Source organism: Lissotriton vulgaris, chromosome 10 (genome assembly GCF_964263255.1).
Source record: "Lissotriton vulgaris chromosome 10, aLisVul1.2, whole genome shotgun sequence".
Lineage (NCBI taxonomy): Eukaryota > Metazoa > Chordata > Amphibia > Caudata > Salamandridae > Lissotriton > Lissotriton vulgaris.
In genome coordinates, this window is record NC_141698.1 from 503,675,180 (window position 1) to 503,700,843 (window position 25,664).

At 46.7% G+C, this 25,664-nt stretch overlaps 1 protein-coding gene across 1 annotated transcript in view; it reads left to right on the forward strand.

Annotated features, from left to right (window-relative positions):
- The window catches only part of TVP23A (trans-golgi network vesicle protein 23 homolog A), a 158,496-nt gene that overhangs the window by 30,059 nt on the left and 102,773 nt on the right, over positions 1-25,664 (forward strand). Inside the window, exon 4 of the mRNA XM_086941361.1 lies at positions 3,177-3,266. Coding sequence (XP_086797487.1) covers positions 3,177-3,266 — 90 coding nt within the window. The remainder of the gene's footprint in view (positions 1-3,176; positions 3,267-25,664) is intronic.

Below are 25,664 nucleotides of genomic sequence, written 5' to 3' on the forward strand. Positions count from 1 at the left end.
TAAAACTATCATTCATGTACCTTTATAACCTTCTGCCCTTCTCACCTCACAACTATCAAGAGCATGCATACCACCCTCTCACCCCTTTACATCACAACCTCCCACTCAAGCCTTCCGAGTCTGTTTCACTATTCGTCATAATGTGCCTGACCAAATGTCTTCATCACACTACATTCATTCTAATCTCTCCCCCTCGCCTTCTTTCGTACCCCCCATCGCATACCTGCTGCACAACATCAGTCTTCCTCTCTGCGTCACAAAAGGAGTTTTCCTCAGCATTCAAACACCTGACCTTTAAACCCAACTTCCGCCCCTTCTCCTCAATTAACCTTCCCCTTTGCTCGACGTGATCACCACCTGCACAGCTTAAATTCATCCGTACTGCCTAAAACACAACAACTTCCATAATGCATCCCAACAGTGAAAGACGTAAGCGGTTTAAAATCTCTTTTTGCGCAAATATAAATTATCGATGCATCTCTAAACAGTTCAAAACCAAAACTGTCTAAGCCTCAATACTTACCGACCGAGTGAGTGCCTGGGATGGTGGGGTAGCGGCGGCTCCGATATCAGTGTCCCAGCAAGGCCTCGCGCTCAGGGCCGTGAGCAGCCCCGTAGCACTCACGGAGGGAGGGAGGGGGTCAATACTCACTTGAGCTCCTGTCCACAAGGCTCCCCTCCGCCTTCACGTCGTGTGCACGTCTCATTCCCCTAATATCGGCCGGCCAGCAGATATCATCGCATCACATCGCACGACACACCTACGTGTGGATCGCGCGACACACCTACGTGTGGATCGCGCGACACACCTACGTGTGGATCGCGCGACACACCTACGTGTGGATCGCGCGACACACCTACGTGTGGATCGCGCGACACACCTACGTGTGGATCGCGCGACACACCTACGTGTGGATCGCGCGACACACCTACGTGTGGATCGCGCGACACACCTACGTGTGGATCGCGCGACACACCTACGTGTGGATCGCGCGACACACCTACGTGTGGATCGCGCGACACAGTTTGGAAAGCTGTGGCCTAGATAGTAGTGCTTTCTTTCCAGTGCATGGATGATGAAGTGTCCATACACTGCAATGGAGTTGGCAAACTCCATTCAGCCAATGCTTTGAAGTATCATATACATCTTTGGTCAAGGCAAGGAATAGCATACATAGGTGCCGACAATCACTGGGAAGAAACAAACCGTTGCTCAGGTTGGTACTGGTCACAGTGAGTCATTAGCCATGGCAGAGCACCATGCACTAAGGACCAACTGCACAGTTGTCAAGTTATCTTATATCCACTGTGATTGTACAATATCATGTATACATTGTTCAAAGAAGTCCAAACTCTTGGATGCATGTAAAGATATATATTATAAGGAGAGCCGCGGAGCAGTATTAGAAAATAATTTTATTTATTACTGGCAATGGGCTTCATATTGCTTATTTTACTTCACAGTAATACTTTTTTATTATCTATGGACTTTATATTACATGTAGTAATACATGTTGTCAAATATTTTTCAGACTAATACATAAATACACATACTGATATACACAAGTACTTTGGACTGGTTAAACATAGGAAAGCTGCTTTAGATGAAGGTCTCGTAACTCAAACAATTCATTAAAAAACAAAAACACAGCTCAGGAGAGACATAGTAGCATACTTTCATATTATCAAGCTTTGCTATTTTAATGTGCAAGCATACTTTGTCGGGTGATGTAAAAGAATGGACCCTTACCTAAATGTCTGGCAATATTTTTATATTACAGGACACTCGTTAATGTATGCTCCCAATCTTTACATCAGGGAGTTCAGCTACCACATCATAGGTGAAGCAATGGTAAGCCAAGCCCTTATCATTGCAAAAAATAGCACCCTTGATTCTGGCTTATTATTATCTGCTCAAGGATAATACAGCTCTTTAATCGGAGCCAGTTGTGCATGGGTATGATCCCAACAAACATTAAATTATGAACTAACAAACACATGAACAATGTCAGTTTTACATCTGGGATGTTGAGCATCTCAATCATTGAAAAATGGTTCAGGATTTTAGGATTGCATTATAGATTGCAAATCGTTCGATGTGGTAATTTTAAAAAGTTGCCCTAACCTTCTTGTGCATGTATCGCAATAATGGAATAGTAGAATGTAAGGTTTTTGAATATCTGTATGAAAGATCTGTATACTATTCATCAAGGACTCTTTCCAAATTGTGACTGATGGCAAATGTTAAATTCTCTCCAGGCAAAACCTCAAAAGTCAGAAAATCTATACTAGAAGATCAATATACGGAAATAGTATTATTGTTAGTAGGTAGCTGCTTAATTAGTGACAAAAGCCCTCAGTTGGGACCTTAGTGATTGCTAAATGGGATATCCCGGTTGTAAATGTGTGTGAATCCAGGAACCTTGCTTAACTATTGTCCTTTTAAAGTAGATCTTATAATTCCACATATATTGGCGGACATCCTAGTGATGAATGTTTTTAAAGTGTGTAGTCTCCAGATGGGTTATAATTAATTAATGTTTTTAGTACTTTGAAAATCTTACCTCTAATGTTCTTGATGTAGTGCTAAAACCACCCTTGACATAGTTTTTGTGTTTTCTGCATATAGAGGTTCCTCATACCTCTTAAGTGCTAGACAAGTGTACGCTAAGGGCTTCATTTTGATGTCGGTCGGAGGCTTTCAGGATGACATCTGAGGTTTCACATTAGACCGCAGTATTACAATGGCGGCGGTTGGGAGTGAAACCGGCCAGTCATTCCGGCTGGCTTCTGACGGGCTCAAGGAGCCAGTTGGCCAGCCGCAACCAGCACGTTATCCCATAAGGACGGTATTTTCGGCGTCAGGATTACGATGTTGGTTTCCCCGAGGCATTTCATGTTGGGCTTTCAGACATGAAAAGCCTGTCAAAAAGCGAAATCCGCTTCAACGTCATAATAAGGCCCTAGTCTCAAATAATATATTCAGGCAAAGTGAAAGTTAACCATTTTCCCACCCATTATGCCTCTTTCCAGCATAGGAATTAGTCTGACAAATTGTCATCTCAATTGGAGTTTGAAAGTAGTTTATATAGGCTTCTAACAGATTTCCTATAAATACACTAACAGTGATGTAATGTACTCCACTGAAATTCTGACTGAAACACTTCTCTCTTTAGAACATAACTGGAAGACTCCTGGTTGGTTTACGCTGGTGGAACCAGATTGACGAGGATGGAAAAAGCCACTGGGTATTTGAAGCTAAAAAGGTACTTATAATGAGCTGTTTATTGGTGTTTGTGTACTTGGAGGCCACTAAACACTTTGTCCCAACATTACCACCTTTACAGCTACCCAGTTTAATTTTCAGCATTTCATAGAGGGGTCCAGATTTGTTAATCGAAACTTGTGTAAATGTGCTTTCTCGGCACCTCATTAGGCAGAATTTGTCTGTTAGTTCACATTTCAGAGTTACAAAAACAATATTTTTGCATGAAGGCGCCTCTGAGAAAGTGCCATCTTTCTTGCATTGGTATGCCCCCACTTTTTTCTGACTGCTGATGTGCTTTGACTGAGTGTGCCCTGGGCTCCTGCCAACCAGGTACCCAGGGCCTGTGCTCCTTTCCTAAAACTGTGTTACAACTAAAACCCAATTGACGTCTCTGGCCAACTGTCAGCCCTTAGTAAATGGTACCCTAGGTACACAGGGCCTGGTGGCCAGAGAAGACCCCTGAGGGCTGCAGCACTTATTGTGCCACCCTCAGGGGCCCTGTACCCTGACACCGGGAAACAGCCACTACAACGAAGCCGTTTCCACGAATTCAGTAACCACGCATGCTTTACAACGCATGCGTGGTTACCACTATAATCTTTACCACGCATTCCTTTACTACGAAATACGTAGTAAAGGAATGTGAGTTAAAGGTCAAATAAAAAAGAGGAGGCTTGGGGGGGGGCTGTCCCCCAACCCCCCCCCCCTCCCAAAAAAAAACCTAAAAACGAGCAGATAGAAAAAAAAGAAGAAACTTACATAAAACGGTCTTCGGTGCCCCTGACATCAATGAAAGAGCCTCCACAACGTCGTAGCGTAGCTTGTCCGTCATTATAGAAGTCCTTTTTTAATTTTCATAGACGTGTTTTGACGCTTGTTTCTGTGGTTGGTGGAAGTAAGGGCTGCTGATGAAAGGCGTGCAGTTGTCAGGTAAGAAAACAAATCTTTGTAAATAAAAATTACCCTGACTAAAAAGTATGAAGTGTTTCTCTCCTTTCCTTCTGTAGCCTGACCCCTCTCCATGCCTCATTTCCCTGGATATAGCCTACTAACGCTAATAATAATATGCACAAATTGTTTAGCGTATCACTATCATTATGTATATGTGCCTAAGGGACGTAAGATGTTTCGAAGATGTTTTTTTACCGTAGAATAATCCTGCGTACAAAAATGCTGCGTGCTAAAGCCACTTGCGAAGTAACATTAGCTTGGTAATGCCATGCGTGGTACTGGTTAGCGTGGTATAATCATATAACCCTAGGTACACAGGGCCTGGTGGCCAGAGAAGACCCCTGAGGGCTGCAGCACTTATTGTGCCACCCTCAGGGGCCCTGTACCCTGACACCCACACACTGCCTTTGCAGGCTGAGTGTCTAAGTACAGAACCAAACTAAGAGGCGACATGGCACACATCCCTGTGTGCCATGCCCACAGAACCCACTGCCCTGGTATACTTCAGTCACCCCCCTAGCTGGGTACCCTATGCCAGAGGTGTGGGCACAGGTGCATGAGCCCTGTGCCCCTACAGTAGCCAGGGCCATTCCTGGGCACTGTAAGTGCAGTGATGCCATTAAGAGTATATGGTGCTGGGAGTTTGTCATTACAAACTCCACAGCACCGTAATGGCCACACTGAAGACTGACGAGCTTGGTACCAAACTTCTCAGCACATTAAACCTGCATTGATGCCAGTGTGGGAAAATGCACCAGAGGGCATCTTAGAGATGCCCCCTGAAATCCTAGCCTACAATCCACGTCTGGGCTGAGTGGCTGCAGAGGCTGCCACACAGCAGACATGTTGCTGGACCCCTGGGTGGAGACCCCCCTGCTCTCCTGGACCTGCAACAATGCACATCCTGGTTGAGGTGCTAGGTCTCCTCCCCCAGTATGGGCAGGGCGAAGCTTTAAAGGCATGCCACCTCTGTGCGCTTCTCCAGACCATTTGCTGTACCCAGCAACTGGCCCTCACCAGTCCTGACCCCCACTCTGGCGGGAAGACTGGCGGGAAAAACTACGTCAGGAAGGGGGGTGTGCCAGCCTTTGCCAACCCCACCCCTCAGGTGGGGGAGACGAGGTGAAGCACAACCCCGGGCTCCGGCCGTCTTGAAGATGGGGAGCCCTTCCCAATCCCAGCTAGGCTCCTGCCCCCCTCCCACAGGAGAGGAGCAGGCTAGGGTGTGTACCCACCCCAGGACAGGGCCCTGTTCGTCCCTGTCCTTGCCCTACCTGTAACGCCCCTAAATTCAGTATTTAGGGGCTCCCTGAACCTTCAATCCTCAGATCTCAATAAGAAAAAAGAAGATCAAGAAGAAGACCCGCCGTGCAGCTGCTAACATCTGACTTGGCCCCAGCCCTAACGGCCTGTCGGTCCTGGAACCTGCTCCTGCCTAATCCCGGCGACTCCTGCGGACAGCAACCTTGGGACACCCAAAGGACCTGCCTGCCTTGACCCTCTTAAAGCCTGGGACTCCCATCAGCAGAGGCTCTGCTGCAACAACACCCCTGGTGCCAGCCAGGGAGCTCTGGACCAACCCACTCTGCACCCGCCGATCCCGGCCCGTGCCAGAGTGATCTAGGACCACAAGGACGTTCCTCGATGACTGGGACCCGAAGTCCAGTGCCCAAAGACCCTCCTCGACGACCTCCAACGACGCCTGCAGCCTCAGGACAGAGGAACGCGACCAGCAGGGGGCCCCATGGCCCCCTGTGCCTTACTTTTGGGTACCTACCTATTCTCCTAGATCCCAACTTACCCCTCAAAGTGTTGGTCGCTCCAGAAGATACTTCGTCCCCGAGCCTGCAGCCTTTGTTCCCTTTTCCAGTTCCTTTTTGAATAACATTCAGTGCCTGACGGCTCAAAAGCACCCTGCACCCAGCTGCCTGAGTGCCCCTGGCAGTGCAACCTCTACCCTATTCTACTGCCTCAATTGCCTTGAGCAAGTGACCAGGAGCCCAGCTCCCACAGCTGTGTGGCCTGGTTGTCAACAGCCACCAACCGGAGGCCCCCTTTCCCTCATTGGATAACATTGGGCCTAACTACCTCTGCACCCGGCCGCCCCTGTGCCGCTGGGGGTGAACCAACTGTACTTACCTGACCCTGGGGGACCACTGAGTCTATGCCCAGAACCCTAACTTCACCAGCCAAGTACTCACCTGGAAACCGATAACTCACTTACCTGCCATTGGATAACATTGACTGGTTTGACTCGCAAAATCTTCTAAGTGTGAAGTTTTGGAAACTAAAAATATTCATATAAAATCACCCGAATTCCGAAGTACTCACCTGTGATCAGGGGAAAAGCCAGTCACTGTACCTTGTAGCCCAGTACTGAACCGCAAAAGTAATCTTTACCGGGTTTACTGGTAATCTGTATTTTCTCCATAGGAATCCATTGTCTGCTTTACTTTGAAATTTCTTGGAAGTGTCAACTTTTGAAAATTTGAAATATTCTGTAAAAATCATACGAAATACTGAAACGCAATTACTCACCTGTTTTAAGTTGAGACCCCAGTGCTGGACCCAGGAGCCCAGTACTGGATTACAAAAGTAACGAGATCATACTTTACCTGCAACCTGAACTTTCTCCTATTGGATAACTGTTGAAAATACAAATGCCCAGAGACCAGAATAAGGTGTAAGCAGGTCTGTTTATTAACCATCCACTCTCCTCACTGGAGAGTGTCGCAACATTCCATGGCAAGCTCCAGGGCAGGGCACACCAACTGGGTCAAAGGGGAAGGGGAAGGGGTGGATGGGACGTACCATTTGGGGGATTAAATTACAACACATCTCCTTTCCATAGGGTGACACAGAGCAAAAACAAGACCCCACCGCGGTGGGATAAGGTAGTACCATAGCACCACAAAAGGGAATAAAACGAACATTGAACATACTCATTCGCATTTACAAATTTTGTCAAAGCTCCACCATTGGCCATTCTGAAGTTGAACCACATTCTTAAGCACTTTGGCAATTTTACAGGGCATGTAGTATTTACTTCGGGTGGCTCCCACTTTGATGTTCTTCCTGACTTGTACCCTGTCACCTACCTCCCACTTGGGATCCTTCACCCCATGCTTAGTGTCATACCACAGCTTGTATCTGTCTTGGTGGAGTTGGACTTTCTCTGCCCTTGCTTCCCGGCCCACTACTCTGGGCTCACCCCCACTCAGCCAACTAGGATTAAACTTGGTGCAAGGTTCACGTCCACGCAGTGCCACAAAGGGCGAAATGCCTGTGACCTCATTTGGGGAGGTGTGGTAAGCCCACAGACACTTTCTAAGGGACTCTTCTATATCATTCCCATTGGTTGCTGCTAATTGGATATGCTCCTTGATGATTCTGTTTGCTCGCTCAACCAGTCCTTTGGCTGTAGGGCAGTATAAAGCTCTGGTTTCATGTTTAATGTCCAAACCCTTGAGAAATGTACGCATCTCTTCAGAGCAAAACTGCACCCCATTATCTGTAACCAAAGTCACTGGAATGCCTTCCTCAACAAATACTCCGTTCAAGAACTCAACCACCGTCCTCGTAATGACAGAATGGACAAACTTTTGCTTGATCCAATGGGTCGTGTAATCGATTTAAAACCAGCATGAATCTTCTTCTCTCTCCTAGTTCTTGCATGGGCCCGATATGTCCATAGCCAGCTTGCTCCATGGTTTGATTGGCACTTCCACTGGAGATAACGGTGCTTTCTGTACTGTCTTAGATTTGTCGCTTTTTGCGCACGCCCCACAATCCTTGACGGCTAGTTCGGTCATGGCATCCATCCTGGGGACCAGAAACTGGATCTGACTCTAGCTTTAGTAAGGCTGCGCCCTACGTGGCCTTCATGCGCCAAGTCGATGACCTTCTTCCTGAGGCCTTTGGGAGGAACCACTCTATGATTACGACAGATTCTGCCTTATTATAAAGTTTAGTTCATTTCTCACTTCCCAATACTCGTCTATGTTAGCCTCAAGTTCACTCTTCCTGCTCGGCCATTCTTTCTCCATGTACTCTTTCAGCACATTTATTTCCTTGTCTTCCTTAGTCTCTTATTCCCACTCCTCTTCTGTGATAGCAGGTGTCTCCGTCATTAGTATTGGACTGTCGAAAGCTTCTTCCTTTTCCCCCACATCCGGTAACGGTGACCTTGATAGGAAATCCGCATTTTTTTTCTCCTTTCCAGGTACATACTCCACATTGAAATTATAGTGCTCCAGGCCCAAGATCCATCTGCTGATGCGAGGTGTACAATTCTCTAGTCCCTTCACGGAAAAGATGAAGGTGAGGGGTTTATGATCAGTCCGGATGGAGAACCTTAAACCCCACAAGAAAAACTTGAAATGTCTAACAGCCCAGAAACAGGCCAGGGCCTCCCTTTCAATTACGGAGTAGTTCCGTTCTGGGTTTGTGAGACTCCGGGAAGCAAACGCAATGATTTTCTCCTCTTTACCATCTTTTTGTATCGGGGTTGCATCCAGGCCCTTGTTGGAAGCATCTGTGGCTAGGATGGTTTTCTTTGATGCATCAAAAGTTCCTAAAGCTGAGGAGGGTATTAATTCCTCTTTCAGTGATTTTACCACAGCATCATGCTCTTTGTTCCATAGAAAATCCTTGTTCTTCATTAATTCCCTCATGGGCTCACACTTGGCAGCAAAATTGTCCATGTACTTTGACATATACTCTAAAAGCCCTAAGAAGGACCTTAGTTCTTCCTTGTTCTTGGGGCTGGATGCTTCCTTCACCGCTTGGATTAAACTGCCCTTCGGTCTGAATCCACCTTCCGTAATCTTGTGGCCTAAATACTCAACTTCCTTAACTTTTATTTTACATCTTTCCTTCTTCACAGTCAGGCCTGCCTCCATAAGTCTGCTGAACACCTGTCTCACGACCCCATCATGTTCTTCCTCGGTTTGGCCATATACTAGGAAGTCGTCCTGGAAACACATGGTGTTCCCCACTCCTTCCAGTATCTTCTGCATCGCCTTCTGGAATATAGCTGCTGCAGACGCCAGGCCAATAGGCATCCGTTTGAACATGTATGCTCCTACTGGGGTGATGAACGCCGTGAGGGGCCTAGATTCTGGGTGGAGTTCAATTTGGTGATATGCCATGGACAGGTCGATTACACTGAAGTACTTAGCTGGACCCATGGTACTCAGCATTTCGTTAATTATGGGCAAGGGATGTCTTTCCACCCATATATTGTCATTGAGGCTGCGCAAATCCACACAGACGAATACCCTCCCCATTGGCTTTGGCCGCGATAACCATCGGAGCCAACCACTCTGTGCAGGTTACAGGTTGTATTATATGTAACTCACAAAGTTTGCGCAATTCCTCTTCTAGGGGTACCTTCAACTTGAGGGGTACAGGGCGTACTTTATGTACAACTGGTCTAGCGTTATATTTCAACTTAATTTTGTGTTGGAACATGTGCAAGCAACCAAGCTCGTCTCTAAATAGTTGCCCAAATTCCTCACAAATGTTTTCACTTCCCTGGGGCCTGTCAGTGAGCAAAACCTGTTCAGTACTATTTGGATCTAGGATGATACCCAGCTCCTTTTGGTGAACCCAACCCAGCAAATTGGATCCTGATTCCACTACATACACTGGACCAAAATTTTTCCTGTCCTTAAAGCGTAGTTGAACATTTTTCATGCCCACCAATGGTATTTTTCCCTTGTTATACCCTGTGGGAGAAATGTTAGGCATTTTCAATTGTTTCATATTACAATTTTCCATGGACACAAAATCGTCTCTGTTCAGTAAGGTGTAAGGAGAGCAAGAATCTGCATACATTTCTACACATTGGCCATCGAGGAAGACATCACATTTGGGGTAAATAGCATTTACAGTTCCATCTATGTCTTTTACCTGCAAAATTATTTTCTCGCATCTTTGTTCTATGCACTTTACTTCCCTGGCTGCACACTTCTCTGTACTCTTACCATCGTTTCTTGTGTGTTGTTCACCATCTCTACATACTCTCGCGAAATGCCCTCTCCTATTACATCTTTTACACGTGACAAACCTGGCAGGGCACTGGTAAAAGGTTGCAAAATGGTTATTGTTGCCACACCTGTAGCACTTAGGTCCCTTCTCCTTAGTTTCTCCTCTCACACTGTAATTATCTTTTGACCTTATCTTACATATTTCATTGCCCTCCTCTTCATCTTTTACAGAAGCTACTTCCTCCCCATTGGTTTTCATCTCCTTAATGCATCTAGCTGTGTGTTCTACAGATTAAGCTATTTCGATGGCTTCTCTTAAACCTGGGTTTTTGGCTAGCAACTTCTCTTGGATGCGTGGGTTATTGGTACATCTTACGAGCTGATCCCTTATAAGGGAATCAGTTAGGTTACCAAACTCACATAGCTGTGTTAAGCCCCACAATGCAGCAATGAAATTCTGTACGGACTCCTGCTTTCCCTCACTTCTTTTGAAAAACTTATGGTTTTCCAACATCACATTAACCTTGTCCCCAAAATGTTTCTCTAACGTTTCCATGGTCTGCTCATATTCATCCACCTCTGTTTCATCTTGTCCTTCCTGATCTAACATTGGGAGAGACTCCAAGACCTTGCGCCCTTGCCTACCCAAATTGTGTAATAAAATGTGTTTTTTCCTTTCAGGCTTGTATTTTTCCCCACCAACAGCTATTAAATAAGATTCAAAAAGTTTCACCCACTCCTTCCAACTGATTTCTGGTTCACCTATCTCATTCAGGAAGGGCGGGGGTTGGCTCATGCTTGCTGCTACCATGGTTGATCTCTTACACAGTTAACACCACCAGAATAGGATTATCAAATCTTCAGGGGAAAACACTTTAAAAAGTTACACTTCACATGCAATATTTACTATAGAGACAAAACTCTCTTTCAAAGGAAGTCTCAGCCTGGTAAATATATTAGTTTATGACAGTCTGCCTGGTTTCCACAAAGTCTGTGTGATGTCCCACACTCCCGCACGAACTTATGACAGTCAATTCATTCGGCAGGTTACGTAAGAAAAAAAAAAACGCCAAGCAACAGACCGGGAAGCAGACAGAAATCGCAGGTAGCATGGGGTTAACTTTTATTCTCAGGTTTACTGGCCCTTAGCTGCTGGAGCGCCGGGGGACGTCCCAGCTATCCGTCTTCCAGGAAGTTCTGACACGCTGACCGGAATCTCTGACTACGCAGCTCTCCTGCTCCCGATGAACTCTGGTGAACAGACACACTCGGCCGAGAAGCTCCTCTCAAGCGGCGGACCGCTGGTGGCTGCGACAACCTCTCCACAGTATACAATGACGTGTGGCCTTTCCGGTGCCCACACGCACTTGGGATTAAAAGCACTCGGGACCAACAGGACCAGCACGGCGTTACCCCGGTGTAAACCCAGGCTCAGACGACACCACAGGCGAACAACCACGCTCCCAGTCAGTCACAAGGCTCTGCTCGAAAACAGGTAGCCTTCTTTAACCCCTTCGATGCTTGTGACAAGGTCAACTGCTTATGACGAGTTGACCTTGTCACAAACAATGGGATTTTGCAAATGGCAGCACACAGCGGGAATATATAGTAGCAATGATGTGGTTAAATTCACTTTTCTTTCCATATGAAACGCGGATTGAAGAACACATTTGCCCGACTCCTTACACGCTTCCTGCCCGATTATGACAGTCACAGGGCTCGAATGTGCGACAACCCAGAACCACTATCTGCCTCTGCATACACACATTATCGCAGGGACGGGTGTCAGCTGGGATATGACCCAACAGTGCCTCGTAGGACACCACGGAAAGCAAGGGCTCTCACCTCCTCAGCTTGAAAATCCTGACAGCCACTTCAACCGCAAACTCCTTTGATTATTTTACTCTTGTCGCTACAGCATCATTTTCATGTATAGCTGACTTTGATCTTGTCAGTTCATATCTTCCATAGGTTCTTCCCAAACACAAGTTCTTCCTCTTCCTCTTGCGTGTGTGTGTGGAGAGAGCACTCAAAGGGGAGATGGTTAACTTCTGCCCCCTGCGCAGTTCCGTCGCCAGTGTTGAAAATACAAATGCCCAGAGACCAGAATAAGGTGTAAGCAGGTCTGTTTGTTTATTAACCATCCACTCTCCTCACTGGAGAGTGTCCCAACATTCCATGGCAAGCTCCAGGGCAGGGCACACCAACTAGGTCAAAGGGGAAGGGGTGGATGGGACGTACCATTTGGGGGATTAAATTACAACAATAACATTGCCAGTTTTTCATTGAAAAGTTTCTAAGTGTCAACTTTTAAAACCGCTTTATATTCCTGAAAAATCACTACCATAACTAAAACGATTTTACCCCAGGACTGAACGTAGGATCCAGTCCTGGAACTAACAAAGTAATCCACAAAATAATCAACTGTACCTATATGATGAAAACCCATTGAGCTCAATGCTATAGTGTGTTTAGAATTGTGTTGCCTACTGCAAACCCTGTATCTATTGTGTTCACAAAGTTTATTGCCTCTTTGCAAAGTTATTACATGAGTGTACTCCTATCGAGAAAAGTATATTGTTATACCTGTTGGTTCTAAAAATAAAGCAACTATATCTGTTGATATAAAAACAATTGATATAAAACCAATCCACATTGGTGGATCAGCGGTGGGATACAAACTTGCATTTGTTGGATGTGGGCTGGGCTTGTGGACCAGGGGCAGTAGAGGTATCAGGTTGTGGTGCAGGAACGAGTAGGACTTCTGTTCGTGGGGTTAAAGAGGGCTTTATTGGTATTCCTCGGTTTGTTTTTATCATTAATGTTCTCCTCGTTCTGAACGTTAGTCTCTCTTTTGCGAACTGACTGGGATCTGTTTTGGCGTTCGGGTGTTCTTCCTTCTTGTCTTCTGGGTATAGCACTGCCCCTCAAGGTCTGGTCAGGGTCGGGGTTTTAAGCTGCTACCTCGGCTCCAGTGTCCCATGGAAAGAGAAGACCAACAGAAAGGGAGCCGTTAGTTCAGCTGTCCGCTGGGGTCTTAGGCACCTAGGGACCGGGTGTAGTGAGTCGGGAGAGGAATCACCGGTGAACGTGCACAACTCTAACACACGCCAGTGAAGTGGATGGGATGTACACAGACAGTGAGGGTAAACGCAGGGTAAATGGAAACGAGAGGGGGGTAACGCAGGATACAAACAGGGGTTCTGTACACTATTTTACACGCTTGATTCCCACCCAAGCCGCCATACGCTGCCGTACCTGGGAAAGCCACGCTCCTCCCCCGGGAGAGTGGCACGGCGGCTCGCAGGGTCGTTGGCCTCCTGGCTTCGCCTCGGACGCTCCTCCGCTTGCTCCCAGTTGTTCTTCGGGTTCTCCACTTCTTCCTTCGGTTCTGCAATCTCCGGTCTCCGGTTCTCCGCTCCTCGCTGTCTCTTCGGGGGTGATGTCACGCGCCAAGAACATCACTTCCTCAGTTTTAGCCAATCCGGTCTCTCTGACGTGTGCAAGAGGAGGATCCTCCTCCTCCGTGTATGCCCTGTTAAAGGAGCCGCGTTCCACTTCTTCTTGTTCGTCGTGATCCGTACCCCATGACTCTGTCTGTAAGGAAGGAGGTTGTACTGGGTCAATTCCGGGTGCCCACCACTCTTCTTCAGTACGCAGCCTCACCCCGTTACATTGGACTACTTGGTTACCATCTGATCACACGACAGAACTCATAAATTGCCTTTAGAATTCTGAAAGTGTTTTTTTCCAAAATACTAAAAGTCTGGTAGGGCCTTGTTTAAGTCCCATTAGGATTTTAGAAAAATAAGTCACTATAGTCAGGGTAGAGGGTTAGAACTATCAGGTTAGAATGTCTCGACCACACCCAACTATTAGTGAGGATAATATTGCCCAGGACCTGGTGGAGGAGCTCGACCCCACACCTTACTTACACTTAAATTTCAGAGAAGTAAGGTCCTTATGCAAATTGAAAAATATACCAGTGGGCCTGCATCCAACCAAAGTAGGGCTCCAGGAGCTCTTGGCTGAGTATGCTAATGGCCACCCATCTGAATAGGGTGATGACCGGTCAGAGGAAAAAGAGGTGCTAGAGGAGGAGGAGACTCTCCCCCCCCCCCCTCCCCCTTCCCCATCCTCATCTCTAGGGAGAGGAGGGGCCCTGTATTCTTAACTCCAAGATTCACACTCTGGGACCCTAGGACCTACACAGGTGGGCCAGGGCCCAGAGAAAACATTGGGACTAGTCCCAGTGAAGAGGACAGCTTGTTAGCCAAGTTGGCCTAGAGATTAGATAGAGTACAGACTCCTGGCTCTGGAAAAAGAAATAAAAGAGATGGGCTTATCCCCTATCTCTGGTTTTCTCCATAGGAATCCATTGTCTGCTTTTCTATGAAATTTCTTTTGTCTACTTTTGAAAATCTGAAATATTCTGTAAAAATCTTACGAAATTTTGAAACACAATTACTCACCTGTTTTAAGTTGAGACCCCAGTGCGGGACCCAGGAGCCCAGTACTGGATTACAAAAGTAACAAGATCATACTTTACCTGCAACTTGAACTTTCTCCCATTGGATAACATTGCCAGTTTTTCATTGAAAAGTTTCTAAGTGTCAAGTTTTAAAACCGCTTTATATTCCTGAAAAATCACTACCATAACTAAAATGATTTTACTAAAATAATTTTAGCTTAGACTCCAGGATGAACCTAGGATCCAGTCCTGGAACTACCAAAGTAATCTACGAAGTAATGAACTGTGCATATATGATAACCCATTGAGCTATAGTGTGTTTAGAATTGTGTTGCCTACAGCAACCCCTGTATCTATTGTGTTCACAAAGTTTATTGCCTCTTTGCAAATTAATTACATGAGAGCACTCATATTGAGAAAAGTATATTTTTATACCTGTTGGTTCTAAAAATAAAACAACTATATCTGTTTATATAAAAACAATTGGCCTGGAGTTCAGTCCTTGAGTGTGTGAAACCTTTTGCTGACTGTGTACAACAAATGCTTTACACTGTCCTCTGGTATTGCCTTACTGCTCGACCGAGCTACCACTTTTAAGAGTAAGGTCAGTCCTGACTTTAATCTCTGTTATACCTCTGGGGTTTGTGGACTCTATACACACTGTACCTTATTCTGGTCCAGTATATATAGAGCCATGTAGTAAGGTGAATGTTTCTCTCCTGCTCTGTCCTCTTTCTTCCAGGAGGACAGCTCCTGGTAGGGCATACGTCATAGCATATTTTCCACCTGCTCACCTCTACTTCCTGTAACTATATGACATTAAAGACTTACTTGGAACCTACATCCCGACTCCATGTGGAAATCCTTACTACAAGCCACTTTTTCACAGGGCCCCTACTTTTTTTTTTTGGGTGTTGGATAAACGGATTTCATTGAGTTCAGGCCATCTAAGATGGCGAAGATAAACAGTTGACACACATAAATCACAATACATAGTAAAGTACCGCGTCTAAGCAAAGCAGCAACACCTGAGCAAAGGAGCAACACCCAAGTAGTACACCATGATTAGTATAATTAATGTCCAGGAATTAATATCTCTTACAATCTTAGGCACATTGAACCAACCACTTCCGCCACCCCCGCCCATGTTTCCATGTTTGTGGGCGCAGCTTCTGGCCTTATGGACTACATGCTCTTGTGGTGCACACCAATCCACACCTCATTTCCATCACAGTAGGGTTGGGGGAGTAGGAAACATCCATCCTGCAGCAGTGTCTCGTTTTGCAACTAGGAGAGCCTTACCCGGAAATGACCTTTCAGCCCTCCTGCCCCCAAAAGGTTTCCCTTTTGATCGGAGTAAAGAGTTTATGAGCAAATAGTATACAGGCAAATAGCTAACGTTCGGTAGATGTTAAAACTTACAAGCGTTAAGGTAAGTTTCTAGCGTGAACATTTTGTATTTAAATAAATTAATAATGAACCCAATTTTTTATTTAGCTAATTTTATACCTTACACAATATACCTTTCAATGTGCTCTTTAGTTTGTGTGTGACCATTCTGTATTGTTTTTTCCCCATAAATAAATACCATTCGTGTTTGGCTCATAATTTTACAGAGCTTCATTTAATCGATATTATGAAAAATAAGTGGGAAGAATAGGCAAGAGCATAAGCGAGTTCTCTTCAAGCTTCAGAGAATCTGTTCTTGTGAACAATGTGCATAGAATGGTTCTCATGATCCTTGCAACAGTTTGGTTGCGCAAGTACCCAGTGATAGTAAAATCTCTGCTAAAGTCCTCTGTGTGGTTGATCAATGTGATTCATCCGCGTATACTGGCCAAATATACTCCCCTTAGTATTGAGAAAGGCTATGGAATTATAGCTGGCTAGTATAATAGGAGGACTGAAGTCCATGCCAATAGTGCATGCATTTCTTTTAAACACAAGGTATTTTGCCAGTGTGATAAATACATACAACTGAAACCACACAAATGGAGGGTGCAGTTTAATTTGGAATGCCTTCAAGGTTTCTGGTGGTCACCCTGATTTTTTATGATTGGGATGTTCTAAAAACAGCATGTCCAGACTTCGTTGACCCAGAATCTAAGTCTTAAGTTGTAGAATTGCTTGAACAACGCAGGTAAGCAACTCAGTTTCAAACATCCTTAAAACCACTTACAAATGCTACATCTGCATACACTTGCTACTTAAAGGTGACTGGAACATGATGGGGATCTCTATTAATTTAGTTTGAGAGGGAAAGCAGCAGAATGATTTTGTGCTCCCCAAAGAGGGTAACCAGGCTTTAAAGCACTTAATTTGATGGACCTTGTACATAGCCATTTATGCAGAGAGTAGCATTGCTATTGGAGGATCCCTTACAATCCTCCTGCTAGGGATTTTGGCGCTTCATGTTGTGAGCCAGAAAATAGTGTTCAAAGTGTTCTGCAGTTGCTGGCAAGAAATGGACTCTGCTATAAAGTGAACAAAAAGATCGTTAGATTGGTTGAAGGTTTAGATAGTTTGGCTCAAGAAAAATGTGTTTCACATGCAAGCAAACACAGTGGTAAGCTAGCCATCATCCAAAACATTTCAATTCAGAAAAAACAGGACAGTTGAACAAATAAGTGCAACTAGACATAGTAAATACTACAAGACCTTTCACCGTAATTTAAAATTGGCTCACTTTCCCGGTTTCCAGCCCAAGGATTTGTGAAGCAACGGATTCCATAAACAATAACTTGTGTGAATGTTGCCTCAGTGCAAAGTAAACTCAAGGGCATGCCATCAAAAATTATATTCGAAAGAACATGAGACATCTGTTGGTCTTACAGTGGCTTAGGTCCATCCCATTCAGAATAGCTTCCTATAACCTGGACTCATTATATACCAGATAGTCTATTCTTTTCCATTCACAAAAGTGCAAGGTCCTTGAATTTGTGCCATTAGACCAGAGTTGCAAGGAAACTGCTGTTTCAGGTGCTGCCTCTGTAGGAGATAGGCTCTTTTCTGGAGAGCAGAAACTTACTATTGGTCATATACACGCAAGAGACTGACATGAATGCCGTCATCATTTGGAAGCACCACTAGTACCTTTGGTTTCAGATGAGAATGATTTTTAGGTAGGCTTTTGTTAGGCAATTTTGTTTTCACTTCTACTTTTTAAACCGCTTTTTAAATCTCTTTATTTACATTTTGCCCAGTTAGACAAGTGCAAAGATATTTCCAATCCTGCTGAATTTTTAAACTGATTTCTGTGCTTCTGTAGCACAGGTAAGAATTTCTTGGGTACCTGGGGGTGACAGTACAGTCACAGGAAAATCTCTTAAAAGTTTAAACTTTATAGAGCACAGCTCCTCCAAGCACTCCTGGCAGCTTTGAGCAGTAGCCATTCTGCTGAAACCCACACAATAGGAGAATAAGCCCAGAAAATTAAGTGTATAAACGCCAGGGAGGCTATGGAACCTGATAAAGTCACAGGTTCAGTCAAGTAAGGGGGAGGAAAAGCAGATTTATGACGGAGACATAATGGAAGCTACGGTGACCTGGAGCATTCTGAGCCAGCCACCTCTGGTGGACTCATGGATGAGCAGCGCATTAGAGCACACTGGCAGGGTCCTCCTCGCCCTCCTGAGCAATGAATGCATAAGAGTTGGGGTTGCTCAAGATACTAGGTCCAGTTAATGAAAAGGAAGAGGGAAGACTGATCCATATCTGCATGCTGATGCGGGCAGAAGAAATTCTGCTGCCCGATTGTGTCAGAATAAGACTGGTACACATACTGGAAGTGACTCCTTACTTATATCTGGGCCTACATATAACACGCAGGTGCTGGTTTCAGGGTGAGGTATGTGAATCAAGCTGACTGGTGGACATTTCCTTAAATGTCGATTTGATTACTATGAACTCTTTGAATTTATTTGGCCGTAGAAGCCTCCAAGATTGAGAAGCTGTTTGTTACAGACAGACATCCGGGATCCAGAGGAGGCTATGAGCCCTGCCTTTTAAAATGTGCACAAGGGGAGTGGCCAAGATGGCAGCGGAGTGTCACTGAACCTAAGGAGCTCCGCTCGCCGTGGCTGAAAACCACAGATTTATCGCTCTTTGGGGATCACGGAGGCTGGGCAAGAGTCACGTAGGCGCCGTTGGCCCCTCCACTCGCGATCGGGGTACTGGAGGCTGCAGGATTGGTGCGCCGTAGCGGAGGCCCGCAGGAACGCGGATCCCAGGAGGAAGTCGTCGGAGACAGAGCAGCGCTGTGGGCAATGCTGGGTCTTGGCTTCGGCCCGGAGTGATGAGGCGCAGCTTCCCATACCCTGGTGCAGCCAACTCCAAATAGGCGTGGAGTGGCATCTAGCGCTGGTGCAGCGGTATTTCCAGGCCGCCGCGCCCGATGATGTGCCACCTACGCAGCGGCACCGCCTGGCTGGAGTGACATTGCGAGCCGGCCCGTGCACTGCAATGGCTGAGTGCGAGAGAACCTTGGTTCCCCGAAGTGCAGCATAGCCAGTATACACCCTTGAGGAGACTCGAAATTGGAGGAGAGGAGACTCCCCTTGCAGTAGAGGGGATTCTGTACCCGGGGCATGAGGTGAGCGCGAGGCTGCAGACCCCCTCATCGTGCATTTGTTCACTGTTAGCGGGATGACATAGAGAGCCGGCAGCTACCCTGGTGCATTACCCTCAGCGGGGGGCTGCAAGCATCTATTGCTTGTTGGGATTCAGGGGCTCCCAAGCAAAGACCCAGTGGTGAACGGTGGAGACTGGCCTTACCCCATAGCTCGCTGGGCCTTGAGAGAGAAGACTGGCCCAGTAGGCGCAGGCACACTATGAATGGTGGAGGTGTCAGGCTGAGGCGTGTGGAGGCCCTGCACCTGTGGTCGGTGCCGTTGCTTGCGGGGCCCAGCTCCGAAAAGGGAATTCTTGAGCCTGAGACTTGGTGGTTTGTCAGGACTGTTGTGCCTTTGACACCGGCCTACCCTGCACCACGGAGGGGACCCAGGCCCCAAGTCGGAACATCAGTCTGCCTAGGGGCTAAGAGTTATTAACAACAAAAATGGTTCTGTCGGGTGGTAGCAAGAATTACTTTAAAGGAAGGCTGTAACAGCTCAGAACACAAAAGCAAACCTCTTTGAGAAACAAGTTTTTTTTAAATAAAAACAAGAACACAATGCACGGGAATTGCTTCATTCCGTTTTGGTTTCGATAGATGCTTAAAACATGTGAATAGTGACACTGGTGAACAAAGTGACTAGTGTACTAAAGTAATTCTTGCTACCACCCGACAGAACCATTTTTGTTGTTAATCACGCTTACCCAGGTTCTGAGGGACACAGGGTTACCTCTTTTTTGTAAAACATAGGGGCTAAGAGTTTGTAGGAGAAGTGATGAGTGGGGCGTGTGATGCATAGACATTGACCAGCATTTACCATATGGAGGTTGCAGATTTCAGCCCAGCCCTTGCGCCTCGCCCACGTCATAATCCACCCGAGATGTCCTCTCTCTGATCAAAGAAGGATTCCACAATCCAAGACTTCCTACAAAAGTCCAGGTCTAAAAAGGCAGATTCGCACGTGCTGTACCCAATACAAGGGGCTTCTTGGAACAACTTTTCGGCGCCCTCAGAGAGGACTCAGTCCCTGACATTCTTGCTGCCATCCCCGCCGGCTATTACATCCTGAAATCCAATCGCCCAGCTGGGCAGGCCGGGGGCGGGGTGGCAGCTATCATTCGCTCCCAGTACATCTTTACAACCTTAGCTTGTGCTGCGATCCCAAAAACGGAAAGTCTTATTATTAAATTCACTTCTCCCAGGTTTTCTTTTATCTGTGTCCTTGTGTATAGACCCCCTGATCATATGCCCTCCTTTCCCTCAACAGTTTGGTGACCTCATCTCTCAACTTATTATTAATCACGCTAAGGTTATCATCATTGGAGACTTTAACTACTGGCCCTCTGACCCCCGGGAGAGCCGTCTCTCGGAGGAATTCTCTGATCTCCTGTCAGGTCTGAACTGTCGTCAATATGTCAAAAAACCCACCCACTGCAAAGGCCACATTTTAGATCAAGTGTGGACGGCCAACCTTGAAATTTCGCCTCCTACAGTGACCCCTTGTTCCTGGTCAGATCATTGCTTTATTTCCTTCTCCCTTAATCTGACCACTCCCAGTCGTCCCATCCCCACGACCAACTTCACTGCCCGGAACTGGAAGAGAGCCAATTTGGCGGAACTTCATTCTATATTAGCCTCCTCTGTCCCTTCGACCTCCACTACGGTGACTCGCCAGGCTTCTCTCCTCGAACAATGGCTGCTGTCCACCTGTAATATTGTTGCCCCGCTGAAAACTATAAAAACTATGCGCCCTCATGACACCCAGCGGTGGTTTACAGACCAACTAAAACTGGACAAATTAGCTCTTCGCCATGCTGAGCGCCGCTGGAGGCGTAATTATGACCAACAACTCAAAATTGAGTTTGTGGACTGTCTGAAAGCTTATAAAAATCCATCCTACTGGCTAAGTCGACCTATTTTTCCCAAAAAATTATGAAGTCTGCCTCTAAGGCAAGGGCCATCTTCTCCATAGTGAATGAGCTCTCTCTTCAGACCGTGTTACTCCTCAACCCCAACCTACACAGGCTCTGTGCGACTCACTCATCCCTATTTTATTGACAAAATCATCACTATTAAAAACAATATCCCCTTGCCTTCATCTCCCTCTCCCCTTCCTTCACCCCCCAGAAATCCTCACTACCTGGATGTTTTTCCCCCGATTTCCATCACAGAGTTTTATTCGTTATTACACAAAGTTAGCTCCGGCTCTCCCAATGACTGCTGCCCTCCCCAAATCCTTAAGGAGATCTTTCTGGCCTGCTCTGACCCTCCACTGGCACTACTTAACAACTCGCTGGCTACAGGAGTGGTCCCGAACTCCTTTAAACAGGCAGTTGTGATACCGATTCTGAAAAAGACCAATGCCGACCCTACGGTCTTGAGCAATTATAGGCCCATCTCCCTCCTCCCTTATCTGGGAAAAATTTTGGAGACATATGTCACTCGCTGCCTGAGTGCCTTCATTGAGAGCTCGTCTTTTCTGGATGCCCAGCAAGCCGGTTTCCGCCCACTCCATTCTACTGAGGCGGTCATTGTGGCTGTGATGGATACCCTGAGAAAGGGCGCCAACAATAACATCTCCCTAGCACTTGTCCTACTGGACTCGTCGGCGGCCTTTGACACGGTGGATCATGCAATACTGATCGACTGTGTCAATAATGCTGGCATCCAGGGCGTAGCTCTCGATTGGGTTAGATCTTTTCTGGATAAGCGATCCCATACAGTACACCTGTCTACCTTTTCTGCTTCTTACTCCCCCCCCCCCCCCCCCCCCTCTCCTGCGGAGTCCCACAAGGCTCCGCTCTATCCCCTTTGCTATTTAATTTGTACATGCAGCCCCTAATAGCGTCCCTCCGCAAATCCACAGCCACAATTTTTAACTATGCGGACGACCTGCAGGTAATTTATCCTATTGACACTTCCCTATCCTCCCGCACTAGCTTTCAAACTACCATGCTTGATATATCGGAATGGATGTATCACAGTCAGCTCAAATGAAATCCCACCAAGACTGAGCTTGTGCTAGTGGGCAGGTCAGCCAACCCATGGAATGACCGCTTCTGGCCTTCATCACTAGGGCTTCCTCCTCGCCCCGTCTACTCTGTGAAGTGTCTTGGCGTAGTCATCTCGGGTGATCTATCCATGAGGCCCCAGATTAGTGCCGTCACGTCATCCTGCTTCTTCCATCTGCGCAGGATACGTAAAATCAGATTTCTCACCAGAGACTCACTTATCCTTGTCATCATGGCCCTTGTTATGTCTAGAATTGACTATGCCAACACTCTGTACGTGGGAATTCCTGCATACCATCTCCAAAGGTTGCAGTTGGTGCAAAATCAGGCAGCACGCTTAGTCTACCACCAGCCTAAGCACCAGCACGTTTCGCCGCTGTTGCGGAGCCTGCACTGGCTCCCGGTGGTTAAACGTTGCACCTTCAAACTTGGCTGTACGATATTCAAAGCTCTATCTGATCAAGCTCCTGCCTTAATCTCTTCTAGTTTGAAGCGATTTGTGCCCTCGAGAGATCTCTGCTCCACTTCACACAACCTTTTAATCACTCCTAAAATCAAACGCAAAAAACACGGTGGTCTTTGTTTCTCTTTTTTGGCCCCCAAAATCTGGAATTCCCTTCCGTCTTCTTTCCGACACTGCCCTACCTATGACTGCTTCCGTAGGACGCTGAAAACGTTCCTCTTCCAGTCCGCATTCGAGTAACCCCTGTTCCTGCCCTCTGCATTTGTTATGAGCGCCATGAAACTGTTCCGGTGACCGAGCGCGGTACAAATAATTTAACATAACATAACTTTGCGGCCCTCCGTCAAGAGAGGGGCCTCAGATGTCAACCAGCTCAAGGCGGACGTCCAGGAGATTGGTGATTGTGTTGACTCCCTTGAGCGAGCTGGAGATCACAGAGACGAGGAGATCACAGAACAGACCCGGAAATTATTGGCTCTCCGACATAGTAACGAAGAGCTGCATCTCCGCCTGGAAGACCTGGAGAATAGAGAGAAGCTGGAAGAGTGGATACTGCGCTTCTTCTGACATGTAGCCCCAGAACTCGGAGATGGGGAAATTGTCCTCTATCGCACACATCTGGCTGGACGGCCAGTGACGAGCCTGGGCCAACAAGATATCCTCACCTGTCTAAATTCAGAGAGACAAAAGGAACTCACTATGAATGCAACCAGAGACAAGCCCACCATTAATTTTGAATGTCTTCAGGTTGGAGTGTATCAGGACCTCTCGTCTCTCACTCTCCCAGAGACGAAAGAATCTGAGGCCAATCACTCCTTTCTTTAGGGTAAAAAGGAATACAGTATCGGTCGGGCCACCCATTTAGCCTGTCCTTCACGTAGGAGAATGAACGGTGAGTAGTGCGATCTCTGAAAGATGCGAAAGAAATACTGGGTATCAGCTGGAGTGTGGAAGAACTTGAAAGTAGCCAGCACCTGACTGAGATGTCCCTGAAGCAGACGATCAGGAGAAGACTCTGGAGGACCGGAAGGGGGCAGTCCATAAAACCTACAGAGCTCGAAAGGCAGCAGGCGAGAGGGGCCCTGCTCTGCCAGCTGCAGAGCAGAGATGGTTCCGGCGACCCCAAGTGTGATTGATTAAAAGACACCCTGCGGATACCTTAGCTGTGACTCCGTATGTCTCAGTTAGGATCCCAACCACATAGAAATTGGCCACGGCTGGGAGACCAATCAACGAGGCCTGAAGAGCGATCGTCGGCAGTATGAACCCTTCCACGTTGATGTGCTTAGATCCTGTTGTAGAGTACATCCCATGCTCTTGATTCGTTTGTCTACTGTTTTGCTATATTTCTTCTTTCTTTACTATTCTTCCTCTGCGGTTCTCCCGAGCAAGGTTAGAGGTGTCTTCCAATTGGAAATGTGAATCCTCAGAATAGTGTGTGGTGTGGGGATGGTTCAAGTTGGGGGTGGGGGAGGGATGGGTGAAGGGGTGGGGGAGAATCGGGAGAGTTGGAGGACACAGTTGATGCCTGGGCACATTATAGGCTTGGAGCCATCCCATAGACCTTATGCCGATAATTAAAGTAAGCCTCTTTAGTGTCAGAGGCCATAACTCCCTGGTGAAGAGACTGGCGCTGTTGGCACTCCTGCGGGAGTCTGATTGTGATAGCTGCCTGTTACAGGAGACTCACTTACTGCGAGCAGACTGGAAACACCTTCGCTCCAGATGGTTTAATAGGCAATATTAATCTTCCTCTGGAGACAAGAAGGCTGAAGTAGCTGTCCTGTTTGCTACACATTTTAGGCCAAGGTGATAAACATACACACTGAAGTGCCGGGCAGAGCTTTAGCCGTGAGGGTAGTAGTTGGAAACCACACATACTATTGCCTCCATATATGGCCCAAATGAACGCCAGGAGGTGTTTCTCAATAACACCTTGAATGCTGTCCTGCTGTCCCAAGACGAAGACCTAGTCATGGGGGGGATTTTAATGTAGTACCTGACGCCCAGTTGGATCGATCCGTACAAAGGGTCACACTGGAGCGCTATCTGACACTATGCAGCGGAAAATGAAAGACTTGGGTTTGACAACGTGTGGAGCATGACAAATCCAACAGCTAGGGAGTACACGTTTTTCAGCAGCTCATCAAACTTATGCCCGCATTGACTGGTTCTTAACTTCCCGAGAGTCACTAGAGACACCGGAGAGGCTTCGATAGGGACCACAGCACTTTTGAATCATTCTCCAATCAGACTGGAACTACGCATCAAGGGGTGTTCCCCAGGCCACAAAGGGTGGAGGCTTAATCACAAACTGCTTGAGTACGACACCAACATTAAGGAAATACAGGAGATAATAAAGGCGTACTTTGAGACTAACGATGACAGAGCGTCTTCGATTGTCCTTCTATAGGACGCACTTAAAGCAGTCATTCGAGGGTGATTTATCGCGATAGCAGCAGGAGGCAACAAAGATGAAAAGGGAACACCTCAAATCGCAAGTAAAAGAATTGGAGAGTGTGCATCGTAGGACGGGAGCTGTTCAGGTTAGGAGACAACTTACTGCTGCTAGACAGCAGCTAAAAAGCCCTTGACTATAACTGGGTGGAATATTCGCTCCTGCGGACCAAACTGTGTTACTACGCTGGAGGTAATAAAGCTGGGAAACTTCTTGTAACTCTTCTCCGAGCACCGACGACCACGCGGCGTATTGGGTAAATTAGAAGCACTCGGGGCGAAGTTTTGCGTACAGATGGTGACATAGCAGGCAGGTTTAAGTCATTGTTTACAGAGTTATAAAGGATGGATGATTTAGACCCAGAACCGGCCGAACACTACATGTGGGATGTCCCAATGACGTCCCTCCCCCCAATTGGAGGCGACAAACCTGGACGCGGA